This window comes from Arvicola amphibius, chromosome 10 (assembly GCF_903992535.2).
Source record: "Arvicola amphibius chromosome 10, mArvAmp1.2, whole genome shotgun sequence".
NCBI lineage: Eukaryota > Metazoa > Chordata > Mammalia > Rodentia > Cricetidae > Arvicola > Arvicola amphibius.
The window spans coordinates 85,752,735-85,770,155 of NC_052056.1; the positions used below are offsets into that span (position 1 = coordinate 85,752,735).

A 17,421-nucleotide genomic window follows, 5' to 3' on the forward strand; every position below is an offset into this window, starting at 1 on the left:
CAGAGAAGTCAATCATTCCAGAGGGTGATTGGTGTTATCAGGCAACTAAAACCAGGCTGGGAGTGTGGCCAAGTTGGTAGAAGGTTTGCCAAGCAAGCATACTTGAACCTCTGGGTTCTATTTCCAGCACCATATAAACCAGGTATTGTGGTACATGCCTATAATCCCAGCACTTGGAAGGTGAGGGCAGGAGGATTAGAAAGTCAAGGCCATCTTCTGCCACTACCGAGTTTCAGGTCAGACTGCTACTTAAGATCCTATCTCAAAACCAAAACAGTATGACCTTTGTGTTGGAGGGGATCCTTCATGCAACAGGGTCCAGGCTATGCTCTTTGTAGAAGGAGCATGCAATGTAAGACCAGCGGGGAGGCTTTCACCCAGATCTGGGAAGCTAGGTCTCGAAGGACTAACAATAACACAGGCCCTAAGGTCAGTGCAAACTTGAGCTGTTCAAGATATAGAAAGTTGGTAAAAGCCATTCAGCTGCCTTGTGCACATGGTGGGAAGAACAGATTGTGTTTAAGACTAGCATTTAAACATTAAGCACATGTTAGCTAACATTTGACTCTGTGGGTGGGAAAAGGTCCAAGGTTCTCCGGAACAAACTGATCATCGATAAATGAATTATTATGTGCAAGGAGGCTGTCACAAAGCATAATTGCTCGTTAACCCAGAAGTGTGTATGCCCCTTTCTCTAGGGGATTCGTAAATGATTTGGGGGAGGCTTTGGTGGGCTTAGAGAAGCTCACATTGCCCTGGGATGAAGGCGTAGACTCACAGAACTGTGATTGACTGTAAATGATTCTTAGTAATATTGGACGGTACCAAAGTCAGGCACAATGGGATATGACAAAGGCCTGTTCATCCATCATAATGTTATGAGACTTGAGGACCACAGTGTGAGCCCTCAATAAGCAACAACCTGTTCTCAATAAGCCAATTAAAGGAGTCATTAGAAACTTTAACATGAGGCCGGGCGGTGGTGGCGCACGCCTTTAATCCCAGCGCTCGGGAGGCAGAGGCAGGTGGATCTTTGTGAGTTCGAGGCCAGCCTGGTCTACAAGAGCTAGTTCCAGGACAGGCTCCAAAGCTACAGAGAAACCCTGTCTCAAAAAGCAAAAAAAAAAAAAAAAAGAAACTTTAACATATTACATACTTAAACACACACACACAGGTATATAATTTTGTTTTGTTTGTTTTTTAAGACAGGGTTTCTCTGTATAGGCCTAACTATCCTGGAACTTGCTTTGTAGACCACGATGGTCTCAAACTCAGAGATCCACCTGCCTCTGCCTCCCAAGTGCTGGAATTAAAGGTGTGTGCCTCTGTACCTGGCTAAAAAAATATATTTTAATATTTTTAATTGTGTGTACTTATATGTGTCTGTAGGGATATGTGAGTATAGAGTCACAAAGAGGCCAGAAGCAGGTCACTGGTTCCCCTGGATCTGTTTACTGGTGGCTGTGAGCCTCTAGTCATAGGTGTTACAGAAAGTTTGTGCTTTTCACCTTTGAACCTTTAATCTACACCTGAACCCCTCTTTTTAACATGGGTGCTGTGGTTGTGAACTTGGGTTCATATGTTTATGCAACAAATAGTCTTAATCCAGATCCACCGAGCTAGACCCCGAGGTGTGACTTTTGTCTTGGAACTGAAGAAGCTTAACTTGACATCAGTGCAGCCATGTCAGGCTGCAGAGTAACAATACTGGGACTAGGCCTCACCCTTACAATAACCAGGAAAAGCTGCAAACTGTACCCTGCGGGGACCAATCAGAATTGAGACATACAAGTACTAGATGCTCCAGAACATTAAGAATAGCTTTTATAGCTTGTATATAGGTTGCCAGTTTCCTTACAGCAAAGCCAGTACCAATTGCTGTTTGACAAGACTTCTGTTACCTCACTCCTGCTCAGTCAGGAGTCCAGCCTCTATCAGAATCCAAAATTTCCCTACCCCCCATCCTTTATTCCTTAAAAGCCCTGCCATAGCTGAGCTCAATGCATTTTCTGATCCAACTGCTGTGTTGAAATGAACAGACAGTACAAGCTTGCTTTTGCATATGAACTCAAACTCCTGGTGGTCTCTGGGGGGCTCATGAGGTGGGCATAACAGGAACTTTAGTATATATACTGTAGGCAGAGGGTTTTTTATGGCTAGTTTCAGGAGCATGGGGTGGAATTTTCAGGTTTCGTGATTGGTTTGGGGTGGGGTGGGAGGCTCAGATTTTTCTGACCACCCTGGGAAAGAAATTCTCTCATTATTTTGTTGCCCTTTGCTTGTTTTGCATGAGAAACGGAACAGGAGGCAGGAGCATAGACGGTCAGCTTCAGAGGACTGACATGGGGCTGTCATTTTTCTGTGTCTCCAACATCAAGGTGTCAGTAGTGCCAAGGCAACTAACCTGTTGTCGTCAGGGCTGGGGATAAGGCAGGAGGTGTGGGAAGGACTCTTGTCACAAAAGGCCAAGAATAGTCAAGAAAGGAAGGTAGTGACAGCTGTATGATGGCAGGTAAGAGAGATTGAATCTGTGGGTCTTTTGTGTTTAAGCAATGGGAGCTGCTGATGTGGCTCAGTTGGTAGAATGCCCGTAGCTCCTATGGGAGAGCGCTTGTGCCTCAGTTGGTAGAAAGCTTGTGACTCAGAAGAGTACTCGTGGCTCGGTTGGTAGCAGGCTTGTGGTTCAGTTCACAGAATGCTTGCTTGCTTAAGCAGGCATTAGGGCTTGGGTTCTGTCCTCAGCATTGTACCAAATGGACATGGGGGTCCTCGTCTGTGAGCTCAGCGCTTTGAATACGGAAACCTAAGAGCAAGAAGTTTAGGGTAATTCTCTGCTTTATAATGAGCTCAAGGCCAGTCGAGGCTACTGGAGACCCTGCCTATAAACAAACAACAAACAAATAAACTGGGTGTGGGAGGAGGCAGATCTCTGAAGGTTCAAGACCAGCTGGTTTACTTAAGTGAGTTTCAGACCAGCCAGGGTTACATAATGAGACTCTGAAGAAAAAGAAAAGATGAAGTTGGAGAGATGGCTCCGCAGCTAGCAACACTTGTTCCTGTTCCAGAGGACTGAGGTTCGGCTCCCAACACCCACAGCAGGAAGCTCACAATCAACTGTAACTCCAGCTCCCCCACCCCACAGTGGGAGTAGGTCTGGCCCATGCTAGGCAAGACCTTGAACTTCTGATCCTTTTGCGTCTACATCTTGAGTGATTGGCTTGTAGGTGTGTGCCCTCACATCCCACCACTAAAAGTTTCCTGACCTTTGTTTGAAATCATCCCATCCAGTTCCCCGAGGAGCACAGTGTTTGTGGTTCTCCTGAGGGCTTCTGGGAAATACTACCAAGTGCCGAGTCCACTCAGCTCTCAGGAACACACACTGTTAGGGTCAGGTTGGCATAGGGCGGAGAATGTTGCCCCAGAATTGTCACAGGGAGAGCTGGACTTTGTGCGGTGGGTGGCAGCTGCTCTTACCTCACCTGGGGCAAGCTAGTGAGCAAAACATGTTTGTTTTTTTTTTTGCTAAACCTTGTGATGGGGTACCTTAGGGAAAGGGAGCAATCTGAAGCCTTCTGGGGAAGATGTCCCCTGCAGCCAGGAGTCACTTTTCCTTCCCTCAGACAGCTCTGTCGCTTCCCTCCGGAGTTCTGCTGCAAATGCCAGGCCTTTGGGTAGAAAAATTTTTTGAAGAATCCAGAAAGGAAAGTTTTCACGTTCTCTCTCTCTCTCTCTCTCTCTCTCTCTCTCTCTCTCTCTCTCGCTCTCTCACTCGCTCTCTCTCTCTCTCTCTCTCTCTCGCTCTCTCACTCGCTCTCTCTCTCGCTCTCTCTCGCTCTCTCGCTCGATCTCTCACTCGCTCTCTCGCTCTCTCTCTCTCTCTCTCTCTCTCTCTCTCGCTCTCTCGCTCTCTCGCTCGCTCTCTCGCTCTCTCTCTCTCTCTCTCGCTCTCTCTCTTGCTCTCTCTCTCTCTCTCTCTCTCTCTCTCGCTCGCTCTCTCGCTCGCTCTCTCTCTCGCTCTCTCTCGCTCTCGCTCTAGAGGAATACACTAAAATAACTGAGACAAAATACCTGAGGGAGGTCAGAGGAGGAAAGCAGAATTTTGGATGAAGGTTATGAAGGTTTCAGACCTGAGTGTGGAGGGCTTGGCCCTCCGCTAAATCCATTAAGCTAGGATCCATAGATTGGTCCATCAGTAACATCAGTGCCTTCATGAGTCATTCCCCACCCACACGCTGTAACACACACACACACAAACACACACGTGCACACCTTCAACACATGACCTTCTGGGGGAATATCTCACACCCAAACCACAGTACAGACTCAGGAAATCATGGGTGCCTGGGAAGCGTGGGGAAAGAGACTATTTTTATCTTTCTGCCCTAAGTAACACTTGTTGGCAGTTAGTCAGTATTTAGGCATTTGGCAAACGGGTATCAAAGACAAGGTGGGTTCTCATATAGCAGCACTGGCCCCTGCACCCCTTGTACTCCTGAAGCCAGCAGCCAAGCAACCAGAGCTGTGCATAGCTGTCAGAACCAAGCCTGGCCATTTGGAAGAAGGTTCTGGCATGTAGATGCACAAAGCATTACCTAGTTATATGTGAGCCTCTGATTGAGGAATGCAGGTGATGACAACCTGCGAAAGGGACTTGGCCTGTGCTCCAGCAGCGTCTGGGAAGGCTTCCTGCAGAAATGCTCCTTCCTTTCCTATCTGAGACACCCTTGTCACACCACAAAATCCACCCTTTAAGAGTGTGTAATCCCTGGGCTGGAGAGCTAGCTCAGAGGCAAAGAGCACGGGTTGCTCTAGCAGAGGACCCAGGTTCAGTTCCCAGCACCTACATGGTGACTCAGAACCATCTATAATTCCAGTTCCAGAGGACCCAATGGTCTCTTCTGACCTCTGAAAGCATTGCATGCATATGGTGTTTATACATGCAGGCAAAACACTCATACACGTGAAATCAATCTAAAATATAAAAAAAAGGAAGTGCATAATTCAGGGGATGGATTCCAGGGCCATGGATGCATGTTAGGCAAGTGCTCTTCTGCTGAGATATATCCCCAGTCCTTTATTTTTGTCATTGTTTTGTGCCATGGTCACCTCTGTCCAGATGGGTCTCAAACTCACAGAGACCCCCTTGCCTCAGCCTCATTGGTTCTGCGATATCAGGCATGCAGTACCATGCTTGGCTTTAATTTCTTTATGCTGCTTTCATTTTCTGTAAACACGGGCATCGTTGATTACGGAAATTCTCCCCTGTGACGCACAGAGGCGATTAAGCTTTACTATTCACAGGAAGAAGAGGGCTGTAGAGACTGTGCAGATGGCTCAGCAGTTAAGAGTGCTTAATGCTCTTGCAGAGGACATGAGTTCAGTTCCCAGCATCCACGTGGTGGCTCACATCCACCTGTAGCTGCAGTTCTAGTGAGTCTGATACCCTCTTCTGGCCTCTGTGGCTACTGCATGTACATGGTGCACATGCACACGCATAGGCATAATTAAAAATCATACAAATAAATCTTTTAAAGGTACTGGGCTATTGTTGGAGGTGGATGGAGTGATTTCTAATCTTCAGTCATGAATATGCAAATTGGTTCCCTCTCTTCACAGAGATGATGAACCATTTATTAAAGTTTCTTTATATATATATAGTAGCTCCTTTTTTTTTTTAAAAAAAAAAAACCTTTTGCTAGGAAAGAAAACCACAATTCCTTAGGTATAATAGGCACTTTGTGAATTTATTATTGAATCGAGTTATTATTTGACAGAAGGAATAAGGACAAAGTAATTTAAAAGTATTATAAGTCAGCAAGCCACCAGGGCAAAATTTCAGTCCTCAGAGTATTAAGATTAAACATTTTTTTATTTAGAACGTTTATGAGCTCATGCAGCGAACGCCACAAGGCAGTTTAAAGGACGTTTAGGAGACGGAGAACGACTTGTTATCATGACTCTCGTTACCTGTGACAAGGCCCCCTTCCCCTTTCTTCCATGTGGATTCCGCAGAGCTCATCGATCTCTCAGGCACACATTCTCCAGTAGATTTTAGACTCGTTGCCATTTGCCAACGGCTTCTCACTTTCTACAGCTTTCGGGAGATGGAAGAGTAGTTCCTCACTTCTGCTCCGAGCACGTGGGACGCCAACTCTTAGGCTAAGGTGAGCAGTAGCTGCAGAAATATTCCTTCAAGGGCTGGAGAGATGGCTCAGAGGTTAAGAGCACTCACTGACTGCTCTTCCAGAGGTCCTGAGTTCAATTCCCAGCAACCACATGGTGGCTCACAGTCATCTGTAATGAGATCTGGTGCCCTTTTCTGGCTAGCAAGCATACAGACGGAACACTGTATACATAATAAATAAATAAATAAATAAATAAATAAATAAATAAATAAATCTTTTTTAAAAAGTAAGAAATATTCCTTCAAAAAATGAGTGACAGGGCCTGGAGAGAAGGCTCCGTGGTTAAGAGCATTGGTGGCTCCTGCAGAGGACCTGGATTTGGCTCCCGGTACCCACATGGCAGCTCGCCGTCATCTAGAACTCCAGTTCTGGTGGATCGGATGCCTTCTGACCTCCAAAGGCACCAGTATTTTATGTGGTGCACAGACACACCAAGTAGGCAAAACCCTCATGTGCATAAAATGAAAACAGAAAGAAATCTAAAAGAGATGAGTGGCAGCAGCTACAAGATGCATTTCAGGCACCATCTCGAGTGAAGGGGCGGTGAACAAGGAACCGGTGGAATTAGAGAGTGCAGACAGAGCTTTGAGGTAGTCCTGTGCCACTGAATGTGGTGAGAGGCTCACCGTGTCTCAGAGTTGTGACCGCGTTGGCCTTGATCCCCCATAGTCTGAGGTCTTGCAGGCTAGGGAATGGATGGCTGCTGTCACCATCTCCAGCTTCCATCTGTGTTTCAGTACAGACTGACTCTAAAGCCGTAACCAGCTTTTTCCTCTCTCTGTTTCTTCATTAAGGGACCACCTAGAAGCTGCAGGCCACATGTGCATTCTGAGAGATGCCTTTGACTTTGAAAGCCCATCTGACATTGCCGCTCTCATCGCGGCCGAGAACCTGGAAGCAGCCCTAGCCCTTCACCTCTACCGAGGAGGCAGACTTCTGCAAGGTACAGCTCTCATGCTCCCAAGGCTGCACAGGGGGGAAATGCTGACAAACCAGATGCCAAGAACAGTGCCCTGTTACCCAACTGAAGGATTATACAAGGTTTCCATTTTTTTTCTATTAAGCAATTTTCTAAATTTGGTGACCTTGCCACTTTCAAACAGATAGGTATTGATGATATCTTTGCTGTTTAAATATGTGTTTAAATATGAGACCAGCCGTGATGGTACATGCCTGTCTTTATAGCTCAGGTTCTCTTACAAAGCTGTGATGGCCCTGGGTCAGAGCATCTGTGTGTCTGTCAGCTCACTCTACTGTGGCCAGGAGGCCTCTCCTCCCTACCTGCATTTTACCATGGGTGGTGTGTTTGAGTTTGTTTCCCTGTTGCTATGATAAACCACCCTGATAAGTGTAACTTTAAGAGAGACAGGGTTTGCTGGGTTTTTTGGCTTAGTTTCAGGTCACAGTCCATCATCGGGGGAAGTCAAGGCAGGAACTTGAAGCAGCCAGTCACATCATAGCCAAAGTCAAGAGAAACGAAGGCAGGCACACTTCCTACAAATGCCCCTTTTCTGTATTTCTATACAGTTCAGGGTTCCCTGCCTAGGGAATGGTAATACCTACAGTGGGCTGGGTCTTCCCACATCAATTCAATCAAGGCCATCTCCACACAGATACGCCCAGAGGCCAACCTGACCTAGACAAACCTTCACTGAGGCTCTCTTCCCAGGTCATTCAAGGCTGTGACAAGTGGACAGTTTAAAATGAACCATCGCAGGTAGTTTAAATAGCTTGAGACATAGCGGCGCTTCTTTTCTGAAATGTCTACAGCAGAAGGGCTTTTATTTAAAATTTTTAAATTTGTGTGTGTGTGTGTGTGTGTGTGTGTGTGTGTGTGTGATGTGCCAGCACGCCATGGCATTCACATGGAGAGCAAAGGATGAACTGGTGGAATAGATCCTCTCCTCTATAAGTGAATTCCAGAGGTTGAATGTAAGTCATCAGATTTGTGGGCAAGTGCTGTTAGCCATTCAAACTATCTCACCAGCCCCTCATCTTAGATTTTTTTTTTTAAATGTGTATCTTCACATAGGGAGTAAGATATTTGGAGGATAGCTAGGCTAGATTATGAAGTTCATTTGTGTTTCTCATTCCCTTGGAACCCCACATCCTAGGGTCATTTAGGTTTGTTTGTTGTTTGAAGTAGTCTCATGTAGCCCAGGCTGGAACTTACTACGTAGTAGAGGATGACCTTGACTTTCTCAGCTTCCTGGCTTCGCTTTCCAAGTGCTGGGATTCAAGGCATGTGCTACCATGTCTAGTGATGTGGTGCTGGGAAAGGAACACAGGGCCTCATACATGGTGGCAAGCACTCAACCAGCCAAGATGCATTCTCAGCCCCGGAAGTGATTTCAGACAGTGTTTTCAATAGTGACAAATGAAGGGGCGTGGTCGATCAGCAATTATGATTAACCAGACTAGCTTTAATATATAATATTCAGCTTTAATAAAGGAAAGAAAAGGGAACTTAAAAAAGCCAAGATTCCAGCGAGGAGAGCAGGAAATAAAGAGAGCAAAAACAAAAGCACACGGATGTTTTAAAGGTATTTGGGGCCCCAGAGGGGGCACGCCCCTCAGACAAAGGGATTGGTCAGCTCCCCCATCAGACAATGACCTGCTCTGAGAGGTTAGGAGTATCATTTTTTTTTAAGATTTATTTATTTATTATGTATACAGTGTTCTGTTTGTATGCTTGCTTGCCAGAAGAGGGCACCAGATCTCATTACAGATGGCTGTGAGCCACCATGTGGTTGCTGGGAATTGAACTCAGGACCTCTGGAAGAGCAGTCAGTGCTCTTAACCTCTGAGCCATCTCTCCAGCCCCTAGGAGTGTCATATGTGGCCTCGCTTCAGTTTAGACTCTCCAGTTTGGGACCACCCCACATTTTGGATTAAGCAGGCTCCCCCTGTGTCACACTGTGGGGATCCTCTGTGTTCACAGCTTTAACTTTAGACCCTAAGGCATGCCACCACATCTTGGATCATATCCTTTCGTTGTTGTTGTTTTGAGACAGGGTCTCACTAGGTAGCCTTGGCTGGTGTGAAACTCACCGTGTAGACCAGACTGACCTCACAGAGATCCTCCTGCTTCTACCTCGCAAGCGCTGGGATTAAAGGCGTGCACCACCACACCAGGATGATTATATGTTCTTGAAGTTGATATGGAATGCCCCTCTGTATGCTGTGAATATGTTTTTATTACCATTGGTTAGTAAAGAAGCTGATTTGACCTATGGCAGGGCAGAATATAGATAGGCAGGAAATCCAAAACCAAAACAAAAAAGAATATGGCTTAGACTGGAACCTAATAAGGAAACAGATAAATAAGGTTAGGTGGCTGAGAACAAGATTAACCCGTCTGTGATGGCATCCCATGACTCAGTATGGATCCAGTTCAGGTGCCCCACCCCATAGGATTGCTCTTTACTTTGTGTTGTTTTTAAAATCAAAATCATGGACTATAGTTCGGTAGTCTTTGGGTTGTAAATTATATTGCTCTATTTCATAGGGTGTGTGTGCCCCACCACATGCATGTTGGGGTCAGAGGTCAGCTGCGTGGCGTCCGTTCCCTCCTACCATGCTCACCCTTGCACCATGAGCCGTCTCACTGGCCCGCAGTTGTCTGCCATTTTTGTTGTTATTTGGGGATTTTTGAAGCAGGGTCTCATGTAGCTCAGGCTATCCTTGAACACACAATTTAGGTAAGGTTGACCTTAACCTGCTTTCCTCCTCTTGTCAAATGCTGGGGTTACAAGGCACCAACACACTCAGGCCTTTGAGACAGGCTTTTACATTTTACAGCCCAGGCTAGCCTAGAACTCACTATGTAGCCCAGGCTGGGGTCGAAGTCCTGACAGTTCTCCTGCCTTGGCTCACAAGTTTGAGCCAGTCCATCTCTAGCTTTAGTTTTCTGCTCTTACCTGAAATAAGATTTTTTTTTTTTAAAAAAACATCCTCTATCTTTGCCAGGTCTCTCAGCAATCAGTTATGAGTGATGGCATATTTTTTTTCAAAAACATGATGTTTCTTTTAATTAAAAATTTTCACATGTACGGATGCTTTGCCTGCGTGTATGCATTGCACCACATGTATTCCAGGTGCCCACAGAATCTACGAGGTGTTAGATCAGGACCTGGAGTTCCAAACAGCTGTGAGGAGCTGTCATGTGGGTGCTCGAATCAAAGCTGGGTCCTCTGCAAGAGCAGCAGCGCTGTTTACTGCTGAACCATTTCCAGCCCCATTATTATTATTTTTTTTAAATATTTATTTATTTATTATGTATACAATATTCTGTCTGTCTGTATGTTTGCAGGCCAGAAGAGGGCACCAGACCTCATCACAGATGGTTGTGAGCCACCATGTGGTTGCTGGGAATTGAACTCAGGACCTTTGGAAGAGCAGGCAATGCTCTTAACCGCTGAGCCATCTCTCCAACCCCCATTATTATTTTTATGTGTGTATGTGGTGGTTTCACCCACATGTCTGTGCACCATGAGGATGCTGTGCCTCTGGGTGCCAGAAGAGGGCGTTGGAGCTACAGACTGCTGAGTTACAAACAGGTGCTGGGAATCCTGGGTCCTCTGGAAGAATGACTGATGCCCTTAACCACTGACCCACTTCTCCAGGCCTGAATGATGATAACTTATTTCCATGTTTTGTCTCAGACACTGTATAGGATGAACTGTGTCTGTTTTTGAGACAGGGTCTCGGCATGTAGCCTTGGCTGACCTGGAACTCAGGGGCTAGGTAGACCAATCTGACCAGGGACTCACAGAGAGTGCTGGGATTACAGGCATGTGCTACCACACCCCATATGTGATGAACTGAATTCAAAGTTACTTTTAGACTGGACATGATGGGGCAGTCTGGAAGCAGAGGCAGGCAGATCTCTGAGCTCTAGGCCAGCCAAGTCTACGTGGCAAGTTCAGTTCAGAATGTTGTGTTTGCTTCCAAGGGCCAGGGATACCACTCAGATACCGTTCAGAGTCCCACTGTTTCAATGCCTGGCTTTAGAAGCTGGTGACCATGAGGGAGGGGCCATGCCTGGTGACCACCAGGTCCCAGTGTCTACATGGTGCTGCCCATTCCTCGAGACTTCCGGAGCTGCTGGCTGAGGATGCTAAGCAGGACCTTCTCCTGTCACCAGTTTCACTTGAGCTCTTTGATTTCTTCCCAGGATTGGTGAGCTTGGCTTTGATGGATGGTGGGGAATTATATTTTTCCGTGGTTAAAATGGAAAGCAAATTAATTTGAAAACTAATCCTAACAACCACGGGTGAGATTTGGCATGATTAATCTCAGTGTGAATTTTTCTTTGTACATATATTTATGTGTGTGTGTGTGTGTGTGTGTGTGTGTGTGTGTGTGTGTGTAGTGTTGGTGGGCGTGGTCACGGTGATGGTGGGCGTGGTCATGGTGATGGTGGTAACGCTGGGGAGGACACTTAAAAGGAGTCAATTCTCTCCTTTTACCATGTGGGTCCCAGAGATGGAACTCAGAGTGTCAGGTGTGGTGGCTTTTGCCTAATGCAGAACTATCTCGCTGGTCCCTCAGAACAGTTCTTTCTTTCTTTCTTTCTTTCTTTCTTTCTTTCTCTCTCTCTCTCTTTCTCTCTCTTTCTTTCTTTTCCTTTTCTCTTTTTCGAGACAGGGTTTCTCTGTGTAGCCCTAGCTGTCCTGGAACTAGCTCTTGCTGGCCTCGCACTCACAGAGATCCACCTGCCTCTGCCTCCCAAGTGCTGGGATTAAAGATGTGTACCACCACTGCCCGGCCCAGTGCAGGTTTCTAATAGTGATATCTGCTATTCCTCTAGAGAGTTGAACAGAATGAAACAGACACCAAACACACCGCACTTAGGGAATGGGGCTAAAGCTCAGCTGGCAGAGTGTTTGTCAAGCCTGCACAAAGCCTCGGTTTCCATCTCTAGAGGGACATGAATTGGGTGTGGCAGTGCTTGTGGGAAATCTCAGCCCTTTGGCCCAGCCTAGGTAGAAGCTTGAGGATTAGGAGTTCAAGGTCATCTTCAGGGAAATAAATTCAAGGCCAATTTGCCTCAAAAAGAAAACGACTCCGGACCAGTGAAATGATTCACTAGAGTTCAATTCATAGAACACACGTAAAGGTAGAAAGAGAGTACTGACTCCACGAAGATGTCCTCTGACGTCCACACTAGCACTGTGGCAAGCACATGCCACCCACATATCACACACACACACACACACACACACACACACGCACACACGCACGCACGCACGCACACACGCACATCTGGGAATGGTGGTGCACACCTGGAGTTCTAGCCCTGGGTTTGCTGAGGGAGGAAAGTTGAGAGTTCCAGGCCAGCAGCCTGGGCTCTAGAGCTCTCTTTCAAAATAGATGAGAGAAAAGCCATGCAGCCCTGGATTACGGGAACTTCCACTTTTGCTTCATGGCTGCAGACCAGTTGTCAAGGGGCACCCCCTGATGCCCCATGTATTCCACTTGTCATCATTTTGCAGGGCACGGCATTCCTTTTGGGGTTATCTTTGGTGGAACTGATTTAAATGAAGATGCCAATCATAAAGAAAAAAATGAAGTCATGGGGAAGGTTCTGGAAGAAGCCAGGTAAGACCATCCATCTGTGCTCTGCTTTGGGAGGGCTTGGTGCATCCTAGCCAGGAAAACAAAATCTCACCACCAATAACAAGGCCCTTGCCAGGCATGGTGGCTCATGCCTTTAGTTCCAGAACTTGGGAGACAGACGCAGGTGGCTAGCTGAGAGTTAAGGCTAACCTGGTCTACATAGCAAGTTCCCAGACTGTCAAGGCCACATAGAGAGAGACCCTCTCTCAAAACAAGCCCACAAAACAAAACTGTCCTTCAGTATAGTTTTATTTTGCTACAAATTCTCCTTGTAACCAAGTGAGTCATTATATCTGGCCTAATGCTAATATCACATGAGCATTTTAGAAGGTTCTGTGTGGTAGGAAGACAGCTTGTGTGTGTGTGTGTGTGTACTGAAATAGGGTCTTTTGTAGCCTAGGCTAACTTTGACCACAGTGGTTAGCTGAGGATGACATTGAACTCTGCTCCTACCTTCACCTCCCAAGTTCTGGGACTGCATGAATGCACCACAGTGCAGGGCTGAGCAGATGATGCTAAGCAGGCCTATGCTAGGTTTCCCAGCCTAAGGCTCATCCTCGTCACTAACTAATCTTTAGTAAGGCTATTCACTATTCAGTATGTATGGCTCCTGTCTGTGTCGCCTTGCGAGTTTTATAAACCATTGTGGAGAGCAGTCACCAGTGGGATTCTGTACCCTGGCTTAGTCCTCCATTTACACATTACTCCCTGCCATCCGGGAGCAGAGAGCCCCCAAGAGCATGGTTCTGTCGCCTGGAGGTGGTGCTTCTCCAAGACATCTATTAGTTTTGTGGGAATAGTGTGGGGACCCCTACCCCAGACACTAGCTGTGGCCAGCACCTTCTGACCTGCATGGGCAATCTGTGAACGTGGTATACATACATATACACAGGAAAGGCACTCATACACAGAAAATCAAAATAAATAAATCTTAAAAAACAAAAACACACAGAAAAAAACCTGTCTCAAAAAATACTCAAAAACAAAAACCCAAAACAAACAAAATCCCCTAAAATATACCACAACAACACCAACAACACAAAAGCATTAGCTCCCTTTACAGAAGACCTAAGTTCCCTTCCTTGTACCCACATCAGGTGGCTCCTGATATAGCTGGAGTATATATATAACTCCAGCTCCAGGGTGTAAGCACCCTCTTCTGGCCTCCATAGGTACTGCACTCACATAGTGCAAACACACACACACACACACACACACACACACGCATGTGCACTCATGAACATACACAAATAAATCTTAAGAAAAGTGACCCATTAGTGAATATTCCTTATTTCTTGCACATTTTAAAAATATATTATCTTTCTATTTGCAGGGTTCATGCTGCACAGCCCTAAGGAAGAAAAGTAATCCTGTTTACTAGAAACATTATTGAACAAATCTATCTTGCAGTATTATCTTTAGGGTTATTTATCTCTTTGTTATTAAAACAAATATTGATTTTTTTATTTGGGGGTAATTGATTAAGGCCAGTGGGCAAGAGAGACACATGAATCATGGATTTTTTGTTTGACATCACACAGCTCATGTTTCTGTAAACGAGGTATTGAGCTTGCCTGGCTTCTTAATGAACATTTCATTTTTAATTAAACACTTTTTAAGTTGGTGTATTTTTTTTCTATGGGGTTGTGTGATTTTTTTCAGTATCTTAAACCTTTATTCCATGCAGTATAGTATTCTATTTTAATTTTGGATTAGGTTATCAGCTTCTAAGAATTATAGTAAGTATTTGGTAATTATATTATGAATATCAAAATTAAATGAAGTATATCTGAAAATTAGAATCGTTTTGTTTCTGAGTACACTTGAAAAAGAATACTTGCCACTTGTTATTGTTCACTTAAAAATTTTTTTCCTTTATTTTTATTTTCTGTGTATGAGTATTTTTCTGCATATGTGTCTGTGGACTCTGTGTGCAGTGTTCTTAAAGGGCAGAAGAGGCTATCGGGTCTGGGACTGGAGTTACAGATGGTTGTAAACCACCATGTGGGTGCTGGGATTGAACTCAGGTCGTCTGGAAGGGCAGCCAGTGCTCGTAGCCACTGAGCCATCTCTCCAGCCAGCCCCTAGCATTATCACATCTTCTCAGATATATCCTGGGTAGGAGAATAGGAACCCTTTCAACTTATGGAACCCCTTCTCTGCCATTGCGTTAAACTCTTAGATGTGTTTGAGTTTGCTCCTGGCCTCATGTTCACTTTTGAGCTCCTGTTCTTTTTCTCGTTGCCAATACAGTTTTTTTTTGTTTTTTGTTTGTTTATTAATTTTTATTGAGTTCTACATTTTTCTCTGCTCCCCTCCCTGCCTCTCCCTTCCCCTTCAACCCTCTCCCAAGGTCCCTATGCTCCCAATTTACTCAGGAGATCTTGTCTTTTTTATACGTCCCATGTAGATTAGATCCATGTATGTCTCTCTTAGAGTCCTCATTGTTGTCTAGGTTCTCTGGGATTGTGATTTGTGGGCTGGTTTTCTTTGCTTTATGTTTAAAAACCACTTATGAGTGAGTACATGTGATAATTGTCTTTCTGGGTCTGGGTTACCTCACTCAAAATAATGTTTTCTAGCTCCATCCATTTTCCTGCAAAATTCAAGCTGTCATTATTTTTTTTCTGCTGTGTAGTACTCCATTGTATAAATGTACCACATTTTCCTTATCCATTCTTTGATTGAGGGACATTTAGGTTGTTTCCAGGTTCTGGATATGACAAACAAAGCTGCTATGGTTGAGCACATGTCCTTGTGGCACGATTGAGAATGTTTTGGATATATACCCAAAAGTGGTATTACTGGGTCTTGAGGAAGGTTGTTTCCTAATTTTCTGAGAAATTGCCACACTGACATCAAAGGGGTTCCACCAGCAATGCAGAAGTGTTCCCTTTTCCCCACCACCTCTCCAGCATAAGTTGTCATTAGTGTTTTTGATCTTGGCCATTCTTACACGTGTAAGATGGAATCTCAGAGTTGTTTTGATTTGCATTTCTCTGATGACTAAAGAAAATCTTTCTGTGTAATGGTCATAGACTTATGTGTATGGTTAATCCTTAAAACTACCATCTGAAAAAAAATTACTGTCAGATGCTATTATAATTCAGTTGTGGGTTTTTCTCACCTGGACTGGTCAAAAAGGGATATCTTTATGTAATTCCTATGCAAGAAATGTCCTATACAACTCAGTTAAAATGTATCCGTTGCAGCCTTTTCACGGCAAAGGCAATCTTTTAAAATACATTTATTTAGTGTGTGAGTGCACGCATGCACATGTGTGAGCATGCTACAGCTCTCATGGGGGGGGGGGGTCAGGGAACAACTTGTGGGAGCTGGTTCTTTCTTTCCACCATGTAGAATCCCAGGGGATCAAACTCCAGTGATAAGACTTGACAGTAAGCCTCTTCCTGTTGAGTGATCTTTAGTGGCCTGGTAAACAGCCTTAAATAGAGGTCCCCCATTTTCTTAGCGCTGGAGCCTCTTAGGTATAGCGGCATTTCATTTGTATTTTAGTAAAGAAAGCTTGCCTGAAGATCAGAAAAGTAAAAGAGCCACACTGACCAGACTTAAAGACCAGGCAGCAATGACACACGCCTTTAATCCCAGTAGCCACAATGACACACATCTTTAATTCCAGTGGCCACACTAGTTTGTCATAGAAACCAGGCAGTAGTGGTGCACGCTCTTAATCCCAGAGCTAGAGAGGAATATAAGACAGGAGGAGACAGCTCTCACACACAGTCTCATTCTGAGGTTTCCTGGAGGCAGGATCACCATTTTTGGACCGAGGTTGAGGTTAAGCCAGTGGCTTGTTGCTTTGCTTTTTTGGTCTTCAGGTTGAAGCCCAATATCTGTTTCTGAGATTTTATTAATTGTGCTTCACTTAGGACTGGCTTTTTCTTCTATTGCTTTTAAAAATTTATTTGTATATATAAACCTGAATGTATGTGTGTGTGTGTGTGTGTGTGTGTGTGTGTGTGTGTGTTTGTGTGTGTGTGTGTGTGTTACATGGCTTTAAGATGTAGGTATTCCCACTATCATACAGGCGTCTTGGGCAGATATGGGCCCTATAGCACACACAGAATTCCCTGGTCACACACCCATGTCATGTGTCCCTTCCCCTGGTGTGCTGCTCATAACATATTAAATACGTCACCTACTGAATTTGTTTTTCTGGCTTTTGATGTTTTTTTAAAAAAACATAAATGTACGTTAGTGTGCATACTGCATGCACGCAGGTGTCAAAGAGGGTGTCAGGTACCCAGGAGTGAGTTAGTAACAGGTGTTTGTGAGCCGCCCCACATGGTTGCTGAAAACTGAATCCAGGTCCTCTGGAAGAGCAGTAAATATTCTTAACTACTCAGTCATCACCCCAGCTCTGGCCTTTGATTTTTTTTTTGGGGGGGGGGGTTTTCGAGACAGGTTTTCTCTGTGGCTTTGGAGCCTGTCCTGGAACTAGCTCTTGTAGACCAGGCTGGTCTCGAACTCACAGAGATCCGCCTGCCTCTGCCTCCCGAGTGCTGGGATTAAAGGCGTGTGCCACCACCGCCCGGCTTGGCCTTTGATTTTTAATCTCTGCTTTTTCTAGCATTATTAGAAAGGAACAAGAGAA

The 17,421-nt window shown here is 45.1% G+C and overlaps 1 protein-coding gene across 4 annotated transcripts in view; it reads left to right on the forward strand.

Annotated features, from left to right (window-relative positions):
* Glt1d1 (glycosyltransferase 1 domain containing 1) overlaps positions 1-17,421 on the forward strand; it is a 65,582-nt gene that overhangs the window by 1,439 nt on the left and 46,722 nt on the right. For 2 of the 4 annotated variants that reach the window (XM_038344845.1, XM_038344846.2), the window contains exons 2-3: positions 6,980-7,128; positions 12,683-12,788. In XM_038344845.1, coding sequence (XP_038200773.1) covers positions 6,980-7,128; positions 12,683-12,788 — 255 coding nt within the window. Of the gene's footprint in view, positions 1-6,094; positions 6,165-6,979; positions 7,129-11,139; positions 11,367-12,682; positions 12,789-17,421 lie in introns of those variants that run through there. The other 2 variants (XM_038344844.2, XM_038344847.1) reach the window with 2 other exon arrangements.